This window comes from Mycetomoellerius zeteki, unplaced genomic scaffold, assembly GCF_001594055.1.
Source record: "Mycetomoellerius zeteki isolate Tzet28-1 unplaced genomic scaffold, Tzet1.0 scaffold369, whole genome shotgun sequence".
Lineage (NCBI taxonomy): Eukaryota > Metazoa > Arthropoda > Insecta > Hymenoptera > Formicidae > Mycetomoellerius > Mycetomoellerius zeteki.
In genome coordinates, this window is record NW_017257359.1 from 27,130 (window position 1) to 45,216 (window position 18,087).

An 18,087-nucleotide genomic window follows, 5' to 3' on the forward strand; every position below is an offset into this window, starting at 1 on the left:
AAAATTGCAAAATGGTACAAGATTTTTCGACTCAGTTTATAATCTGCTGTACTTATTTACAAAAGATAATCCGATCATTATCGGTCATTCTATATACATAATAATTTTTATTATTTTAAATGTTAGTTTTAATATTTAAATACTTTTAAAGGACTTTAAAAGTTTTTTATAATCTTTCCTTTTTAAATAATAATAATAATTCAAAATAATTTGAATCTGTATATTTATAATCGATTTCTTTTTTAAGAAATTTGATTGCCCATTACTACTTGTATAGAGTGTTCCACCCAAGCAATATTTGCATCACTATCTTACTAAATTTATCAAAAGCCATAGTTAAAATATAACTTAATCAGTAGACTTAATTTTATTTTTCTAAATAACATCATTATATATACATTCCAACTGTGAACTTTTATAATATTATATTTTCAATTTGTTAAAAAGGGTTAACATTCGATCATTTAGAATTTTAGATATTGAGATATATATTTGATTGTTACCTAAATTATAATATTGAAATAACTTGGCAAAACAGTATTACGAAGAACGTCCAGAAAGTAATGTAACAAATCTTTTTCATTCGCAATTTGTTATTATTAGTATTACTATTAATAGTAATAATAGTATTTTTGTAGTAATAGTAGTAATAGTAGTAATAGTAGTAACAGCACTAATAGTAACAACTTTTATTTCTCTCACAACTTTTTGTTTCTCTCAGGATTAGAGTGATTTCTGTTTCCTTAGCTAACTTTTTCTAATTTATAGACTAAGTTATAAATTTATGATTAATTTCGTTGTTAAATTCGTAAGACGGAATAGTGACAGACATATCTTTCGATATTATCCCTGATGGGCCTTGATATTTACATATTATTGTTGGACCGATGATCCATCAAGTGATTAAAAATGTGCCTATTCCGTTTACTCCTGATGCGTTGCAAAATATACTGACATACTGAAAACTTATAATTCGCATATGCATTACAATTACATAATTTACAGATCTATAGATTTTCAGTAATCAATATATTTTGAAATGCAGCATGTTCTTCACTCAACTCTGAATTTTATTTTAGCACCATTTTAGATGTTCGTTATTAAAACATACTATTCTATTCATTATAATCAATCCAGAAAATTCTGTGGCATATTCTGCTATACTGCGATTGAATTAATTCGTTGCTTCTAAATGTTAGATCTTCTTTATTTTCCTAATTTCAACTATCGCTCGATTTCTACCTCTCTTTTCATAGTTTATTCTACGATCTTAAGTTATTTTTTTACTATTATTTTATTTCTTTACTATACTTTTCTTATTTCTATTTTCATTATATTCTTAGTTTTGTTTTATTACAGTCTGTTATCACAACAACAGTATTGTTGACATCTTATACACGTATTTTTTCTTACTCTTATGTACACTTATTGGTCTTGTAAAATATCAAATTTATATGTTTAATTGTAATAAAGTTAATAATTAAAAGAAGGGTTATGAGCCAATTATAATGTAAAATATTTAATAATTTAAAAATCGTACATACAAACATTTCGATACCGATCGGGTCCTTTTCAATATAAAACAACAAAACATTATTACATAAATTATCGGAAATTTTCGGTCCATTATAATGTTCAGTATGCGCTCCATATTTAAAATATCTTAAAGGTGATCTCATCTCACTTTTCACAATTCTACAATCCCACAAATAAATAATAACTTGACATTGCGTTACAGTTTAAATTATCGAGTATGTACATTTTATAGTAAATTAGTAACAATTAAATTATATAAATATATATACCTTAAATTGTCTTAATGATGTAAGTTAGACGTCGAAAAGAAAACGCAATTAACAAAGTTATGTTTAATAAAAAGTAAGCCATAATACTGTTGGATATATCCTCGACGATGTACAGCGACGTTATGACAAAAGGGAAACAAAGAAATAGGAAAGATAATTGGAAGAGAACAAAGGACAATGTTAAGAAGAGGAAAGAGATTTGATAATGTTTAGATATGATTCTGGCAGAGAATCTGTGTCATTTTATTTGTTTAGTCCATGCGTTTGTCGTTTTATGTGAACCATCTCCGATATCAATCTCTTATTAAAAGAAGTTTCTCTGTCTAAAATTTCAACATTGCCCCAGTCGAAATTGTGATTCTGGTCAATGCGGTGACTTGTGATCACTGTTGGGGATTTTGACTTCTTATTAATATCGGAGACATGTTCGTGTAATCTTGTCTTTAATTGTCTTTTGTGGTCTGACCCACGTAATTAGCTTCACAGTCATCACAAAAGATCTTGTAAACAACATTTTGATTGCATAAGGGATCTAATTGATCTTTGCCCTTTCTAATAAAATTTTTTAATGAATTTGATATGGAGAAGGCCAATTTACAATGAAACCTATTTGCAATTGGAGTAAACTTTTCCGATACCGATTGTATGTACGATTTTTAAATTATTAAATATTTTACATTATAATTGGCTCGTAGCCCTTCTTTTAATTATTGATTTATTCTGATTAAGCCATATTAAGAATTATTTTATGTAATAAAGTTATTATTACCATGTTATGTACACACATATTATTCGCGTTATTTACTTCCTTAAGGTATTATTTTTATCTGATAACATTGAATTGGAAGAATAAGCCTGTTGCATTACTTTCCGGGTATATTCTTTGTAAAATGTACTATTCATAGAAAAAAAATATATCAAAAAACCCATATGTGAAATATCAAGATTACTAAAACAAAAATTAAATAATATTGCTTTTATATGACAAATATATATAATATATTTAAATATTACAGAGAAGAGAAAGAGAGAGAGAGAGATATGATATATATGTGTGCATAGTATTGTATTCATGATATAATTTCGTACTTGAAAATTTAAAATTTAACATAGATATTTTTACATTATTTAATAACAGTTTGTCACAGTTGATAAAATAATATTCTTAATGAAAGATATGTGATATTTTTATTACAAATGTTATACGAGTTATACATCGTAATGTTTACTTTATGTAAACTAATAAATATTTAAATAATAGAAATGAAAAGTAATTAAATGCAGTGAGACATTAAACAACCTAATGAAAATATTTCCAAAAATATAATTTACATTATACTGAATTAAATATATATTTTATTGCATAGAGCACTACATCGATGAATTTATGCAACTAAACTGCTGCACCTAATTATCTTATCGTTTAAATCAATACTATTCGAACAGGGTTATATTATTTTAAGACAAATAACCTGAATAAATGTGAAATATGTATGTAGATCCATATATATGGAAGTATATACAAAAATACTTAATTTTGATAGGGAATTTATTATACTTTTAGATATATCATTAATGTATGTAAAAAAAGATCAGGAATATTGCAAAGTGACAGAAAGCGAAAGCGTGATTTTGTAGTAGCTAATAACTTGTGTATATTTAAGATGTATATTTTTTTCATTATATTATATTTTTTGTACAATCGAGATTATTGCATAATTTAATTTGAAATTTGTAAATCTTCCAATTTTTATTGCAGTTTAATTTACGTATGATTAAGGAACATTACATATATATTTGATGATTATGCATCGGACTATTCTATAATCTTTTCAGTAATTGAAATTATTACATAATGTTTATTAAAAGGAATATGTGATATACCAAAATCATATATTATGAGAGTAGTTAAATGATAGTAAAGTTTTTCTTTGAAAATGTTGTTTAAAACCGCTTTTATTTTTGCAGTTAGTATGTTAAACATATTTGTCCGATCATACTCGCCATATATTTAAGTAATTACATTATAAAGTTGTAAGGAAGCTAATAGAAAATTTATCATATTTTATGTTGTTGTAGATTAAAAATTATTCTGTATATAATAGAAATTCGAATTTTTTACAGCGTGATTTGATTAAATAAACATATTGACAAACTTGTATGTGTAATATCCAAAATTGATCATCGCGTACATGTGCAGGATTTTACATATTGTAAATTTATTACGTATAATAAAGAATCTATTTACAAAACTCATCAATATGAACAAACTTTTAAGATTTTTTACAAATTTTTAGCTCATACTAATTCTTGAAATAATATTTATTCGAAAATGTTTATTCATAAATATTAAAATTCGATGTTTGTATCATAAATGTATTTTAAAAGAATAAATATTCTTTTAAGCATTCACTTTTGATATGAATAAGGCAATAAAATAATATACGATAATTAGCATATACAAGTAATACTTCATTTTTATTGATTAAATTAACAATTGACGAAAATGAGAATAGGATTTTGTGTATACAAAAAAATATTTATGTTCTTGAAATATAGTTACTTTTTTCAAATTTTTTATATATTTTTGCTCACGTATTTTTACCTCGTATATGATTATACTTTGAACATAATTATAACGTTATCGTTTTCGATGCACGTTTTATCAGGCATATTTTATACGATAAAATAAAATATTTGCCTTGCTACTATACATAATCGATCTTAAGCAATACTTACTATTATAAACTATTTAAAAAATAACTATCGAGAAAATATAAAGAAGAGGAAAAATATTAAAATTAAGGTTTCTGTTCACTCAACATTACTGATGTCACAATCTAACAATGATAAGTGAATGGGAGTTTTAAAAATCGAAAATACCGAGTGAAGAGAACATAGTCTCCTCTATTTACAAAGTGATAATAAGAAAGAAATAATAAATTTTTAAATTATAAAATTTTCAATATATTAATGAAAGATTAATAAAAAGGAAAATTAACTGCTCGATGTTATAATATAATGGACCATAAACAATTTGCAATACCAATATCTTTGTTAATAATAATTATTTAAAATTTGTTTCTAAGACTTCCGAAACATTGATAAAGATGTTAAATAATATAATTAGTAAGATTTAAAAGTGAAATTGTAAAAAAGTATTAATTATAAAAACTGCACTCTGCTAAGTTATTTTATTTCTAATATAAGTGTCACTTTTCAATCAATTAATTATTTAAATAAATTTTATGAAATTTTAAAAAAGTTAAAAATGTTTCTCCCCGCTCTTTCTTTTTCTCGCTTGTAAAAATATTAATGAAAACCTAATAACTATTATGTCATTTAAAAATTTTCAATTTTTTACTTCTCGACACGTTTAAATAGTTATTCTATTACAAATAATAACGACATTAATTTTTAATTATTTAAAAATCGTAATTAGATTCAAAGATGTAATCAAATATATATATATATATAACTAAATACCGAATGTGGAGTAGAAAGGAAATCACTTTAACATATCCTATTTAAAAAAAAATATTTTATTAAATAGCTGGGTTTTCTTTACGTAAATAAAAAAAATTTTAAATTTATGAAGCGAGGAAATAAAAAAACTTTTAAATTTTATCAATAAGTATTCACATAAAAGTCATTATTTCGTAATATGATATATATATTTAAAAAACAAATTTCTATGCTATATAATTCAATTATTTTTATTATGTTTTTTCTTTTTTCATGATAATGTCACAATCGCGTACTTTCTCTCACGTGTCTTTTTAACCGAAATTTTTGGCACCTCGATGTAATCTAACGTCAAAAGAATTCGCGATATTTGATACTCTTCACTCGCGTAGTCGCGTGCAGTCCGCTGTTACCATGCGAGCCAGTACATTCTTGGCTGAAAGGCGTTCCACGGTGGCTATTGCTGATTGGTTGAACGCGACGAGCCCCTGCTTGACCGAAATGACCTTCACATTCTGGTTGATCCCATTGGCGCCGTTTAGAAGTCTTACGTAAATTAATTTGCACGGAGCGGTTTTATTTAATCGCGCCACTAAGTACCAATCAAGAGCGATTTTTTTTATGATTATCCGTACACTTTTGTTTCTGAATCTAATGCGTAGTACAACTACAAATGAAAATAAATACGGAGAATAACTTTGGTTATAACAAGCGACGAAAGCTGATGCGATAAAATCGTTGCTGGTATTTATAGTCAGTTCTTATTTCATGACCGTCTTAAATAATATCTTAAGATACTGTTACAGGCATTATAGCTCGGTGATTGGTTTATGACATTTTAACTGTTTTAAGAGCTATTAATATTTAAGACTTACAATGGTTTTAAATATAAGAATCCGGCTCTCTTATAGATGCTCATGATTGCCGCAACGACAAAAGATACAAGTTGGAAATATTCGTTCCTGTTGGTTTATTATTATTCACATAAACGATACATAAACAAAGTTGCATAATACTCAAGGTCGTTGCTTATAAAGCTAAAAATATAAGCAAGACTTAATTTATTTCACGAAATTGCTATATTTATAAAACTTTATAAAATGTAAAGTATAAATAATAAAAAATATAAAACATGAAAATTGTACAATCTTATAGAGAGTTACATAAATATACATCAATAATAAAAAATTATAAAATGGGAGAGAGAATTTATGTAAACAATCATTTGCAAAGAAAACTTACAATAAATTTGTATATACGTATATTGTAAGTTGAAGCTTAAAATTATTTCTCTGCCAATGTAATAGCAATGAATACATTACGTTATTGGAAAATTCCTATTTGCAATATTCTTATTTCATTTTATCAGCAGCTAAACATAATGAATGATTCATTAAGAAACGTGTAATTTTAGCATCGTACACGGATATATATAAGTAAATGCTTAATAAAATATTGGCAATAATTAATAATTTACTAGGAAATTCTACTTTATATATATTCCATGTTTTAAATGTAGACAGCGATCATAAAATTATAATATTAAAAGCTAATAAATCACTGTCGAAGATGAAGAAGAAATATGCTCTTTAATAGTCTTATCTCGTCATCATATACGATTTGCATTCTTGTCTATGAAAGTATCGCTATCAATCATGCTCTATATTATTACATAAAATATATTTCCATTCTCTCTATATATTGGATTTAGCTTAGCCACGCCAATGTAGCTCGTTGGTAACAGGACGCGCTGCTCGATTATCAGCGGCATATAACGCAGTAATACATTACGACCGAAAGTACATCATGGAAGGCAATGGCAGGAAAGGCATTAAGAATGATTACATTTTTTGTGAAGGAGTTTTTGTCACGATGTAAAGCAAAAATATCTGCATGTGGCCGCAGTCGAAGTGCCACGTGACTGATGCTGAAGAGTACTGGCCACTTGATGACGTGAAACGATACACGTTGCTTGGAAAATTTCATCATGCGTACGCCACGCATCACGCAAAAACCGTTGGAAGCGCTTTCTCGCGAAGTGAATCACGTCCAAGATATTTTTGCGTATGTAACTAATTCATGACTCTTTCCTGATAATCTCTGTATGTCAAGTTTAGGCACGATTATATCTGTATCTGTCTATCTCGAATGCTTTCTGATAATGTGGATTCACTGTTTAGATAAAACACGGAGTCATAATGAATGCTTTTCATTTGGAGACACAAATTGACACATGTATTGTCATATCTTTGTTACTCATGGATTGCCAAAAAATATAGAACGACGTTTGTGTCGATTTATGTTACTAATGTCTAATTTCTACCAATGTAGATTAACTTTAATTTTGGTTTAATTCACTTCTAATCTTTCTTCAGTTCTAAAAATGAGAAAAAGATAAAGAGTAGATTAAAGTTAATCTATATTAGTAAAAGTGGACATAAATATAAAACACCCTATGATACCACAGACCTCTAGGGCGTTATCATGAATTTATTTGTCACTATGTTTACACGGCTCGATTTATACCGAAGTTATAACATCGGATGTTTAATAATTATTGACGTTAGATGCCGTGTAAACGTTATTTTACGATGAAGTTATTGTAGTAACTTTGTCGTAAAAGTTATATATCAGTACGTAAATATCGATATTATAACTTCAGGATAAATTGAGTCGTGTAAACGTAGTAATACTTATATTACAATAAGTGAACTTATAAGTAACAGATAAGGTCATGATGTCTTTATAATGTATCTTTATAATATATTACAATATAAATATCTTTATAATATCATTGCAACTTCTATGTTCGCCTGGGTGGCGAAGTTTTTGCGTTTGGATTTTCTGAAGTAGCCACTTATGTATCTTATTCTTTTTTTTTTTTTCAAGGAGTAGACTTTGATCGGACTCGTGTTCAGCAGATCCGTCATGGTTGTTTTTGCCGAACGGTATCTGTTCCCCTGTGTCCTTCTTACGCGACAGTATAAAAATTCATAATGACAGTAATATAGTCTGTGACGCAACAATGACGGGTTATTAACAGAATACAGAAGCGGAGCGCGACGACCAATGGGAACCTCGCTTCCGCGGAGGCTCGACTAGCTCGACTTCGTCACGTGTGTGGTCGTGAGATGCCTGACCAGCCGCCTTCAAGGAGAACCAATGGGAAAGGAAAGTTGTACGCTGGTGTGGCCGTTCGTTGATAAGATTTAAATTAGCTGCTTATCTCGCTTCATCGAATATTACGTTATATCGCAAATAACAAAATTACACTTCTTCTATAATGAATTCGTTCATATCAGATTCGCCACAAAGACAAGTTTATCCGATCGTATAATACATTATATGCATTATATTGTACATTTTCTTTTGTTAATGATACAATGAAATATATAATACATGTTTCTAATATATTGCTAATAGCACCGTTGCTGCATCATTTGATTTTCTTTGAAATATCCCTTTTTTTCATTAAAATCTAATTTGAAATGTTTCTACATATTTATTTCAAATAAATATTAAGCATTAATAATATGTTAATTTGTATCTATTAATGTAATAAACACGTATATGATATTAATTAGTTATTTAGTAGATATAGAGTTAGTTCGTTAGTAAAGTAATATATATTTATTATATTAAGAATTAAAATTCTTTATAAACTTCTGTGTAAATAACGATGTTTGAAAGACAACATGAAAGATGTGAAATAAAATGAATTACATTTTGCGAGTAATTACATCGCATATTATATAATCCAAGAAAACAAACAATACTAAAATGGTAACCACTTCTTTAGTTTACCGACTTGACTTATATGTATAATATAAAAAACGATGTGTAAATGATATTAATGTATTATGCAAATATTTAACGTTAAATTTTCAAAAAATCAAACGACAATCACATCACGAAATATTCAGAATAAACTCATTCATGTACTGATTAAGAGCAATTTTGAAACAGAGATTGCGAAGAGAAGACCGAGTTAACATCAAAGATATTTTTGAAGCAAGGAGCAAAATTCCTACGCAACTTCAAAAGATTTTTCTTTTTCTAAATATATTTGCATGGATGATTGCAATCTTTAAAGGTCTTAACGTTTTAACAAAGATTGATGTTGAAAGTAGTTTATAAATATTTTTTAAAATTAAAACTTTAATCTATAAAAAGAAATAACTTGGAATGTAGCCAGCAGCTTGAAACAGAATGGTTACTCAACACTTACAACTAAATTATATATAGACACTCAGCATTAAGATAGATGTATCTCTCCATTTAAACTTTAATTTAATTATATACATAAAAAATTTAAATAAAACATGATAGAAGAGTATGACGGACTTCGAATCATGTCTTAAAAAATCTCGAGTTATTAATATATCACGTTGCTTTATCTTACATGTGTGTTTATTAGGAAAAAAGGAAGGTACAAATACTTTTTATATTTTTTCATGACGATGCTAGAAAAATGTCGATGAGTAGGTTCACTTTGTCCTCTGCAAATTTCCGTTCCGCCTTCTTTATGCCTTCAATGTTGAAGCGTTGGATACGAGTAAATGCAGACAAAAGACCTTTCTCCTACGTACGGAAAGTTTCGAAGGATTTGCGTCAGCCCATTTAGCGCCTTTCATTCAAGCCTCACCCACGTTTTACTTTTTTCATAGATCATATTTGTCATATATTTCTCGACAGAAATATAAACGAGACAGCGTCGTATTATCTCGAACGAGTAAATGATATAATTGATAATATTTTTCAATATCATGTTTATACGCATGCCTGAGACTGATTTAAATAATCATCAATTTTTCAAGCTAACAACTTAATTAGATGTTTATGTAATAAAGGTAATTATCGCGTAAGAATAATAATCATTATTGCATTTTATATGTGTAAATATAGCATTATATTGTAACAGGATGATTCCAATATCTGAACTAAAATAAGCTCTTTTCGAATCAAGATATAAAAAAATTCGTTTTTTCAAATTTTATGAATTCCTGAGAATTATTCTTCAATAACTTCCATAAGAAAAAATTCTTCCGATTATCTTATACACAGAATAATGAGAAGAATCGATTTACATTAAAAAAATTTTTTAAATATGTTGCATTGTGTAAATGCATCAGTGTATTGTTCGAAAAAATATAATCAGAATGGTAGAGATTATATTGAACAAAACGAAAAATTTTCTTGTATCACTTTTTTCTATTGTGACTTAAAAAGAGTTGTAATCCAGTTAAATTACTACAATCACCCTTTGAATAAAAGTAAAATATAAAACAATCTGTTAAAGTAAAAGCCATTTGTGTGTAAAACTAAGAAGAGCGTTATCAGTTTGCAATATTGTGGTGCAATCAGTAAGTGTCTTACTTTTAAAACATTCCTTCTATTCGTATTCGCGAAAGTTATACGGGACCGGTTTCAACGATATTGATTAACTCTGCGTTTAACTTGACTGCTTCTCTGTCTCCGGCCGTATCACAGGCGCAGAAGAATTTCGCTGAGCCGTGTGGTTGTAGTTAACCGACATTGATAAAAACCGGTCCTAAACGGTGCAATCTAGCGATTCAAGTCTACAACGATTTTCATGACGCTGAAGAAACATCAGTATGCGACTTGGTGCATGAAATTGATCGCTCGTCTGCGAAGTAAATGATTATTTAAAGGCTTGCTACCTGCCACATCAAAGATATGAGCGAAACGAACAAGAGCACTGGCACAGAAATTCCATAAATTGTAATTTTGTAATTATAAAATTTTATGTGGAATCCAATTTGCTTCATTAAATACCTTGTAATTACAATGTCAGTACAGATTGATATTCGCCAATATTATACGTACATGTTCTCTCAAAGAGCATGCAAAGATATAGTTTCATCGTTACACTTTTGACTCTGTAGTTGCAATTATGATTAAACTTACACATAGAATCGAATGAAGTTACAGCAATGTAAAAATTGTATCAGGATACGAGTTGAACGGCAACTGCGCTGGTCTTTACATGAAGAATACTCGATTGGTCCGCAGTAACTAAAGAATTGGAAAGGTTAATAAACTTGGGAAAGAGATCAAGGTCCAAATATATATACAAAGCCATAGCAATAGTATCATACTTGATACTGCCCTGTCGTGTGGCTAGAGATGATTATGATTGAGGTATTACGCGATAAAATATACAGCGCATCAACGATGATATCGATTCTAGTTGAGAATTGATCGTGAGATTTGCCGCTTGCATAAGCGCGACCTTGAATCCGGAAGAATAATACATTAATGACAGACAGGAATAACATATATGAGATTTTATGTAAGAGTGAATCGATACCTCCCCCGTCCAAACTAATCTCTTTACCGTAGCGGATGGAAGAACGGTGATTTTCGAAAAAAAAATATATATAAATAGCGTTATCGCGTGTTCGACCTTTGCAGTCACGCGCTACTGTATTGCGGAAATCGCGAATTAGTCGCTCATATCGAAACGGAATCACTCCGCTGTCCTTTGCTACTGCTAACGGGTAACGTGCACATGATGTTTTATGTTTAATTACATATGCGTCATTAAAAGTAGATGTAGATTTATATTTAGGAAATATAGAACCTTTTTTTAAATCAGTTGTATGTTTTGATAAAACAAATAAGTATCACTCTAGTCCTAAGAACAATCTCAAATACAAATTCTGAATTATAGTCCGGCACAGAGATGATTTCTCGATAAGTATTATACAAATGAAAACGTCATACAAATTATCTTTTTTTATATACATTTCCAATAATAGATATCAGTTTTTATTGAGTTTGATCCTTTATGTCCTCAACTTTATGCAATATTTAAAAGTTATTAATATTATATATATATATATATATTGTAAATTATTGCTAAAACAGTTTTTGATAATTAAACTTTATAATTTTAATTAATAATTAATAATATATTTATTTAGTATCAAAGGAAAAATTTTTTTTTAATTTTCAATGCATTTCCCTTTACATTTTGCTTTACATTTTATATAAATCTACTACAAATTTTTTTTTATATAAAAGGATGGAATATAAATTTGTAATAGGTAGAATTTTTTTCTTAAGACTTGAGCTTTAATTATAACATATTTTTCATTCAATATTATTTATTCCTAAACATGCAAAGTTATAAATTTTCAAAGCAGGTATTGTATGTACCTCGAGAACATAAAGAATTAATACGTATTTCTATTTATATAACTTTAAATATAAAATCGCTAAAATATCCGATATTCTGAAATAATTCTAATTTATAATTTTGATTAGTTTAAATTAATATTTTAAGAAGACAAATCATATATAAAATTATGTTAAATTTTTTTACTACAAGCTTAAACTTATTTCTGAACACTTACTGAAAATTGAAATCAATTCAAATTAATAAATAATGTTTCTTTACATACGCATATTTCTTGTATTTCTTAAATTAAATAATTTATATTTGGTTATTTATTTATAAAACAAGTTTAGTAAAACTAAAATCGAGTGTGTTAACCTGTTCGAAGTTAGCCATCTTTGAAAATTCATTATTATAGGCAATTATTGGCTCCGAATGTACTTTTATGTACTTCTGAATGAATAAGCATAATAAATTTGACTCATCAGCGTAAAAATTATCGATGTATCGCGCAATGCTAACCAACTACGCACGTTTGTACGGGTTATACCACACGTAACGCTATTTGCGAAGTCTCATCCGAAGGTCATCACCATATTATTCGCTCTGTATTCGCTACTCCGTTTCGTTCGCGTCACGTGTCGTCACGTGGGGGCTCGTCTGGAGGCTCGACCAATCGCGTCATAGAAAGGCGAAACGGCGCCAGTACAGACGACCTCGTCGTCATTATACTTATTATTATCGTTTCTTTGAAGCTATAATGACCGGTTAGAGTTAGGTTGAGAACTTCTCAGAAAGGCAGTCTCGCGTGCTTAACTCCCGGTACTTCTTGCGGAATTTCGGCTCCGTGATAGAATGAACACGCCTCCGACAGGGATGGGCGGTTAATGTGACGTCATTGCCGTCGTGTTATCTTACATGAGAGTACGCTTCTTATTCGTACGACTGCCTCAGCTTTCGCGGAATCCAAGATATCTCGTGATCTTATAATCCCAGATCGTATTGCACATGAAAATTGCGTTTGACGAACATACTATACGGAACTCTTCAGAATTTTATCAAGAATCTTCCATGTATCAAAAAAATTAGAACATTGTTCTTTTCTTTCGTTTATTTTTAAGAAAAAAAATTAAAATGTATAATATATATGCAAATGAGACAATAAGCATTGAAATAAGCGGTGCAAAATAAATTTGCACTTTTTATCTATTTAGGAAAAACTTAGAATATATTTAAAAAACTTGCGAACACGCGTTCGAGGACATTTTAGAAAGGAGGGCAAGTTCTAGAAAACCAAGATGTCTAATTTTACGTATTGTAAAAGCTGTAATAAAAAATAAAATTAGTAATTTATGATATGTTATTTAAACCATGTACCGTTATGCGCACGAATTCTTTTCTTCTTTTCAAAATTTTATAGAAAATACTATAGTATTTTAATTAACATTTAATAATTCTTATTTTAAAAGTACCATAACTCAAAAAATTAAGTTTCACAGAAATAGAGAAGAACTATGTTTCAATTTGACAGAAAATTATTGATCAAATAATATTAGCAAAAAGAGTGTATTCTTAATGTGATCAAATATTATTTTTTTTCAAAGCTCAAAATATTATCCTCTTGATTAGTGAAATTTTGACAATTTTTTTTGTAAAATCACCTTTTTGAGTAGTCATTTTAACGATTTTTTTAAATGAAATTAGTTCACTTTTGATTATTGATAGGATAATATTTATTTAAATCATTCACATGATAATAACAAATAATGTTTTTTGTTGTGTTACTTTTGAAGTACGGAAGCGGTGTTATTAGCTATATCGGTGTAGAACTTCTATGATGATTCCATTAATTCGCGCAGCTGTAAATCTATGCATCTAAGAATCTGTACAAGCAATTGCGAATCGAAGAATCGATTCTACATTCGGAATTAGACTGGAAAGAAAGGTCGGAATGTTACTTCTAGCTCGTTGACCCCGTCGCTTTCTATCAAGAGACATCAACGCACAGTCACTATGTCGCCCGCGCGCGTGCGAATCATAAATTTTTATTATCGAACAAAATCGTCGATAGATTGTGTCGTTAAAGATGTTTAGTTATGATATACGCACATTAATAAATGTTTAATATTTCATCCCGCGATTATCAGTAATCCTATAAATTTACTATTGCACGTAATGTACGCCATTAATTTAATTAATGCTACGATACGTGCGTGCATTTTTACAATTTGCAGCGATTTCGCACGGATGTTATGAACTTTTTTTTAAATAAATTTCAAGAATGGCTGATATCTTTTGAGTTCTGAATTAATTTGATTATTTTTTAAGATTTCTATCGCTAAAAAAGCTTGCATGGAAAATATTAATCACTATCTGGATACTTGTCTCATATATGTATCTTATTGTTAGTTGCTGCTTATTACAATGAATGTAATTCAGCGAAGTTATTTTTCTTTTTTATTTTTCCCTCAAGGCTTTTAATATTTTAATTATCGATTGGTTTTTCCCAATGTATAAAAAGATTACATATTTCGAAGAAAAAAATAAAGAGAAACGGGCAATAATAATTCCTACCTTTGTCTGCGACAGAAGTTTTTAATAATTAAGGATGTACTTCAAAATTCAATTACCATTCGAGAACTTCTGGAATAAATAGAATTTTATATTTGACAAATCAAGAAATATGATGCCTTTACATCAGACAAAATAGAATATCATGATTGAGCAGAATTTAAGCAACGTCATCGCAATTGCTTAAATCGTGATATGGCACATGTTATCAACCTAAATACTTTCAAGTCGCTACGTATGCGGGTAACACAACAATGGCGTTTTTCTGCTTCTTATGTGATTTTCATTACTTATCGACTACTTATTCTGAAATAGAAGACAAGGAATTGGTTAAACTATTATATTAATATAAAAAACAAACTTATCTCAATTTTTTCATAACAGGAACTTTCTAATCGCATATTTGTAATAATTTTACATTGTCGACACCGAATTTGATAGCTCACTATTACCTTTTCCGCATTGCCTACGCAAGATAAAAATAATATCTCTTATGTAATGTTTGTGTGTGGCAATGTTTTCAGAGTACGTTTGTCTCGAACATTGAAATTAAGTCCACACAACGCGGCGCGCTTTGTACTTCGATACGAGATATTATCTATCTTTAAGACGATATTTGATATGTTTCGTAATTATATATATATATATATAATTTCATTTCTATGTATTTTGTGTAAACGATAAGCATCATATGTCTCACAAGAGTGATAAGTATCATATGTAAACAAAATCATGCCTAAAGGAAAGAATAAGTTCTACAAAATTCGAGATGAAAATATAGAAAAAGTTAGTTAAAGCATTTTGAATCATTACTTTCACTATAATTTAAATTTATCTTAATAGGATAAATATTTAGAATAATAAGATTGAAAGACCGCTAATGTTAAACATAATAATTTTAAATTAAGAAGCGCCATAACGGTCAGAACGTTAAGATGTTGAACTATTGTAAATTCATTTTTAAATGAATTAATTTTTCAGAAATGATAATTGCGTGCCGATATGGTTGTCGGACTTTCAACGCAATCAAATCTGAAATTAATAATCCCCCCAAATTCCCCAACTTAAAAACTGTAATAAAACTTAATATAAATATTTAGGATTTATAGGCCATTTGAAACTTAAAGCTATGTTTATAATTATTATATGTACCTAGATAATTTAACATTAAACATTAATTTAATTAAACATTTTTAATGAAATAATGAGTTATGTGTAGTAAAAGAACAATTATTATTTGATAGTAACAATAATATTTAAGTATATACATCATAGGAAAAGAAAATAATTTTTATAGAAGAAGAAATACAATAACTTTATAATTTGCAAGCTTCAAAAGTCATTCACATATTTTATATACAAGTACATGTTTATTAATCATTATGTTATAATAAAATAATCCTAGCCTAAGATATTAGGTGACTTTGATTATTACTTTCGAAGATTTCCGAAAAGAAAATAAACTCAAGACTCGTTAGGATGCATTACAACGAGTGACAACTTTTTTTCATGACCCATTCTGATTAATTGGACAAATAATCGCAAAAAAATTAGAAGCTGCAATAAAATTAGTTACTAACGTACGCAAGGATTACTTTCCCATTCGTTGGATAGACCATTCTTGCTGACACAATGGGCAACGATTGTTTTGTTTGACCCAAAGCGACATGCAGCAGTAATGAAACGAGTGGTTGCATTCGCCCCAAACAACCACACAGTCTTGCCGGCCATAAACCTCCTTCTTACTTTCTGCCTGACAGCGTAGACAAGCATCTGAAAATTTAAAAATAAACTTTGATAATTATCAGTATATTTACGTAAAATATTCTCCAGAGTGCGGAAATACACACGTCTGCATACGTCATAGTTTCTTAGAAAATTTGAAGTAATTTTTTTCTTGATAAAAAAATATCAAAGAGAAGAAAGAGAAGAGGGCAGATCATCTTTTACAATCTTAAATCTTTATATTTAATATCTTTGTGATTAACACGAAAAATAATTGAAACGTATCGAAATCTAAACTACTAATGCTACTGCACTTTGACTGTTATAACCTCTCAGTAATATATATTTAAAGAGTAATTGAAGAAGAAAGAAGATTAATTGGAGAAAGAAATTAAAAAAAAAAAATAAAACTCTCTTCTATATTTTAAATTATAGAAAATTCCTATATTATAATTTAATTCTATCTAATTTTAAAAATAATTTTCTACGCGGAAATACACACACATACATACACGAAATGTAGAGAACAAGGGTTAATTTTTTTCTGACAATTATAATCAAATTATTTAATTACAAAATAATAGAATTTCAAAGGAACAACCATTCAAATAATGAATCAAATAAGTGTTTAAAAAAATGATTCTTGTACTTCAATTTATGTTTAAGAGAGAATAGCATATCATCACATAAAATATTACGAAAATGATGAAAATAATGAATTATAACATACAGGTAGAAACGTCTGAAAGTGGTTAAAAGTAATGAGAAATATAGACAATAATTTTTAGCATAAAAGGTGATAAAACGTGTCTGTTAAAATTAGGTCGCACCTGTGAGTGATATGCTGCGTCCTCGCATACGGAGGTAATAATTGAGGAATGGTAATTTGTAACACTTACAAGAGTGAAACAGACGATCATGGAAAAATTACATTATTTTAGAAAATTCTTTGACGAATTTTTTATGTACACCATACATAAAGATAAAAAAAATTTGTGCAAAGAGACATGTTGCTATTAAAAGCTTAATTGCTAAACGTGATAAACGCACTTTGTTCGCCACTCAAACTGTGATGATAACGTTACGTTTTTTTAAGTGTATCATCATCATTTACGTTATTCTCAAATTTTGTTATATTTTCACATCTGATATAAAGTTTTTATTTTACCCTTTTGCAAGCAACTTGATGTTTATTGAGGTAAATATAAATTTTTAAATAGATAACATATAATTATTCGATTATCAGTAAAGAAGTAAAATTTAATTATATATTGTACCAAATTAAAATATCTAAAACTTAAAATACATAAAACTTTATTTTAAAATGTTTTTATTTTACATTTATAATACATATATATGTATATATAATATATATACACA

At 28.3% G+C, this 18,087-nt stretch overlaps 1 protein-coding gene across 1 annotated transcript in view; it reads right to left on the reverse strand.

Annotated features, from left to right (window-relative positions):
* Positions 1-16,406: 16,406 nt before the first annotated feature.
* The window catches only part of LOC108725934 (Regulator of cullins 2), a 52,913-nt gene continuing 51,232 nt past the window's right edge, over positions 16,407-18,087 (reverse strand). Inside the window, exon 2 of the mRNA XM_018453253.1 lies at positions 16,407-16,755. Within this exon, the coding sequence (XP_018308755.1) occupies positions 16,574-16,755 (182 nt within the window). The 3' untranslated portion in view covers positions 16,407-16,573. The remainder of the gene's footprint in view (positions 16,756-18,087) is intronic.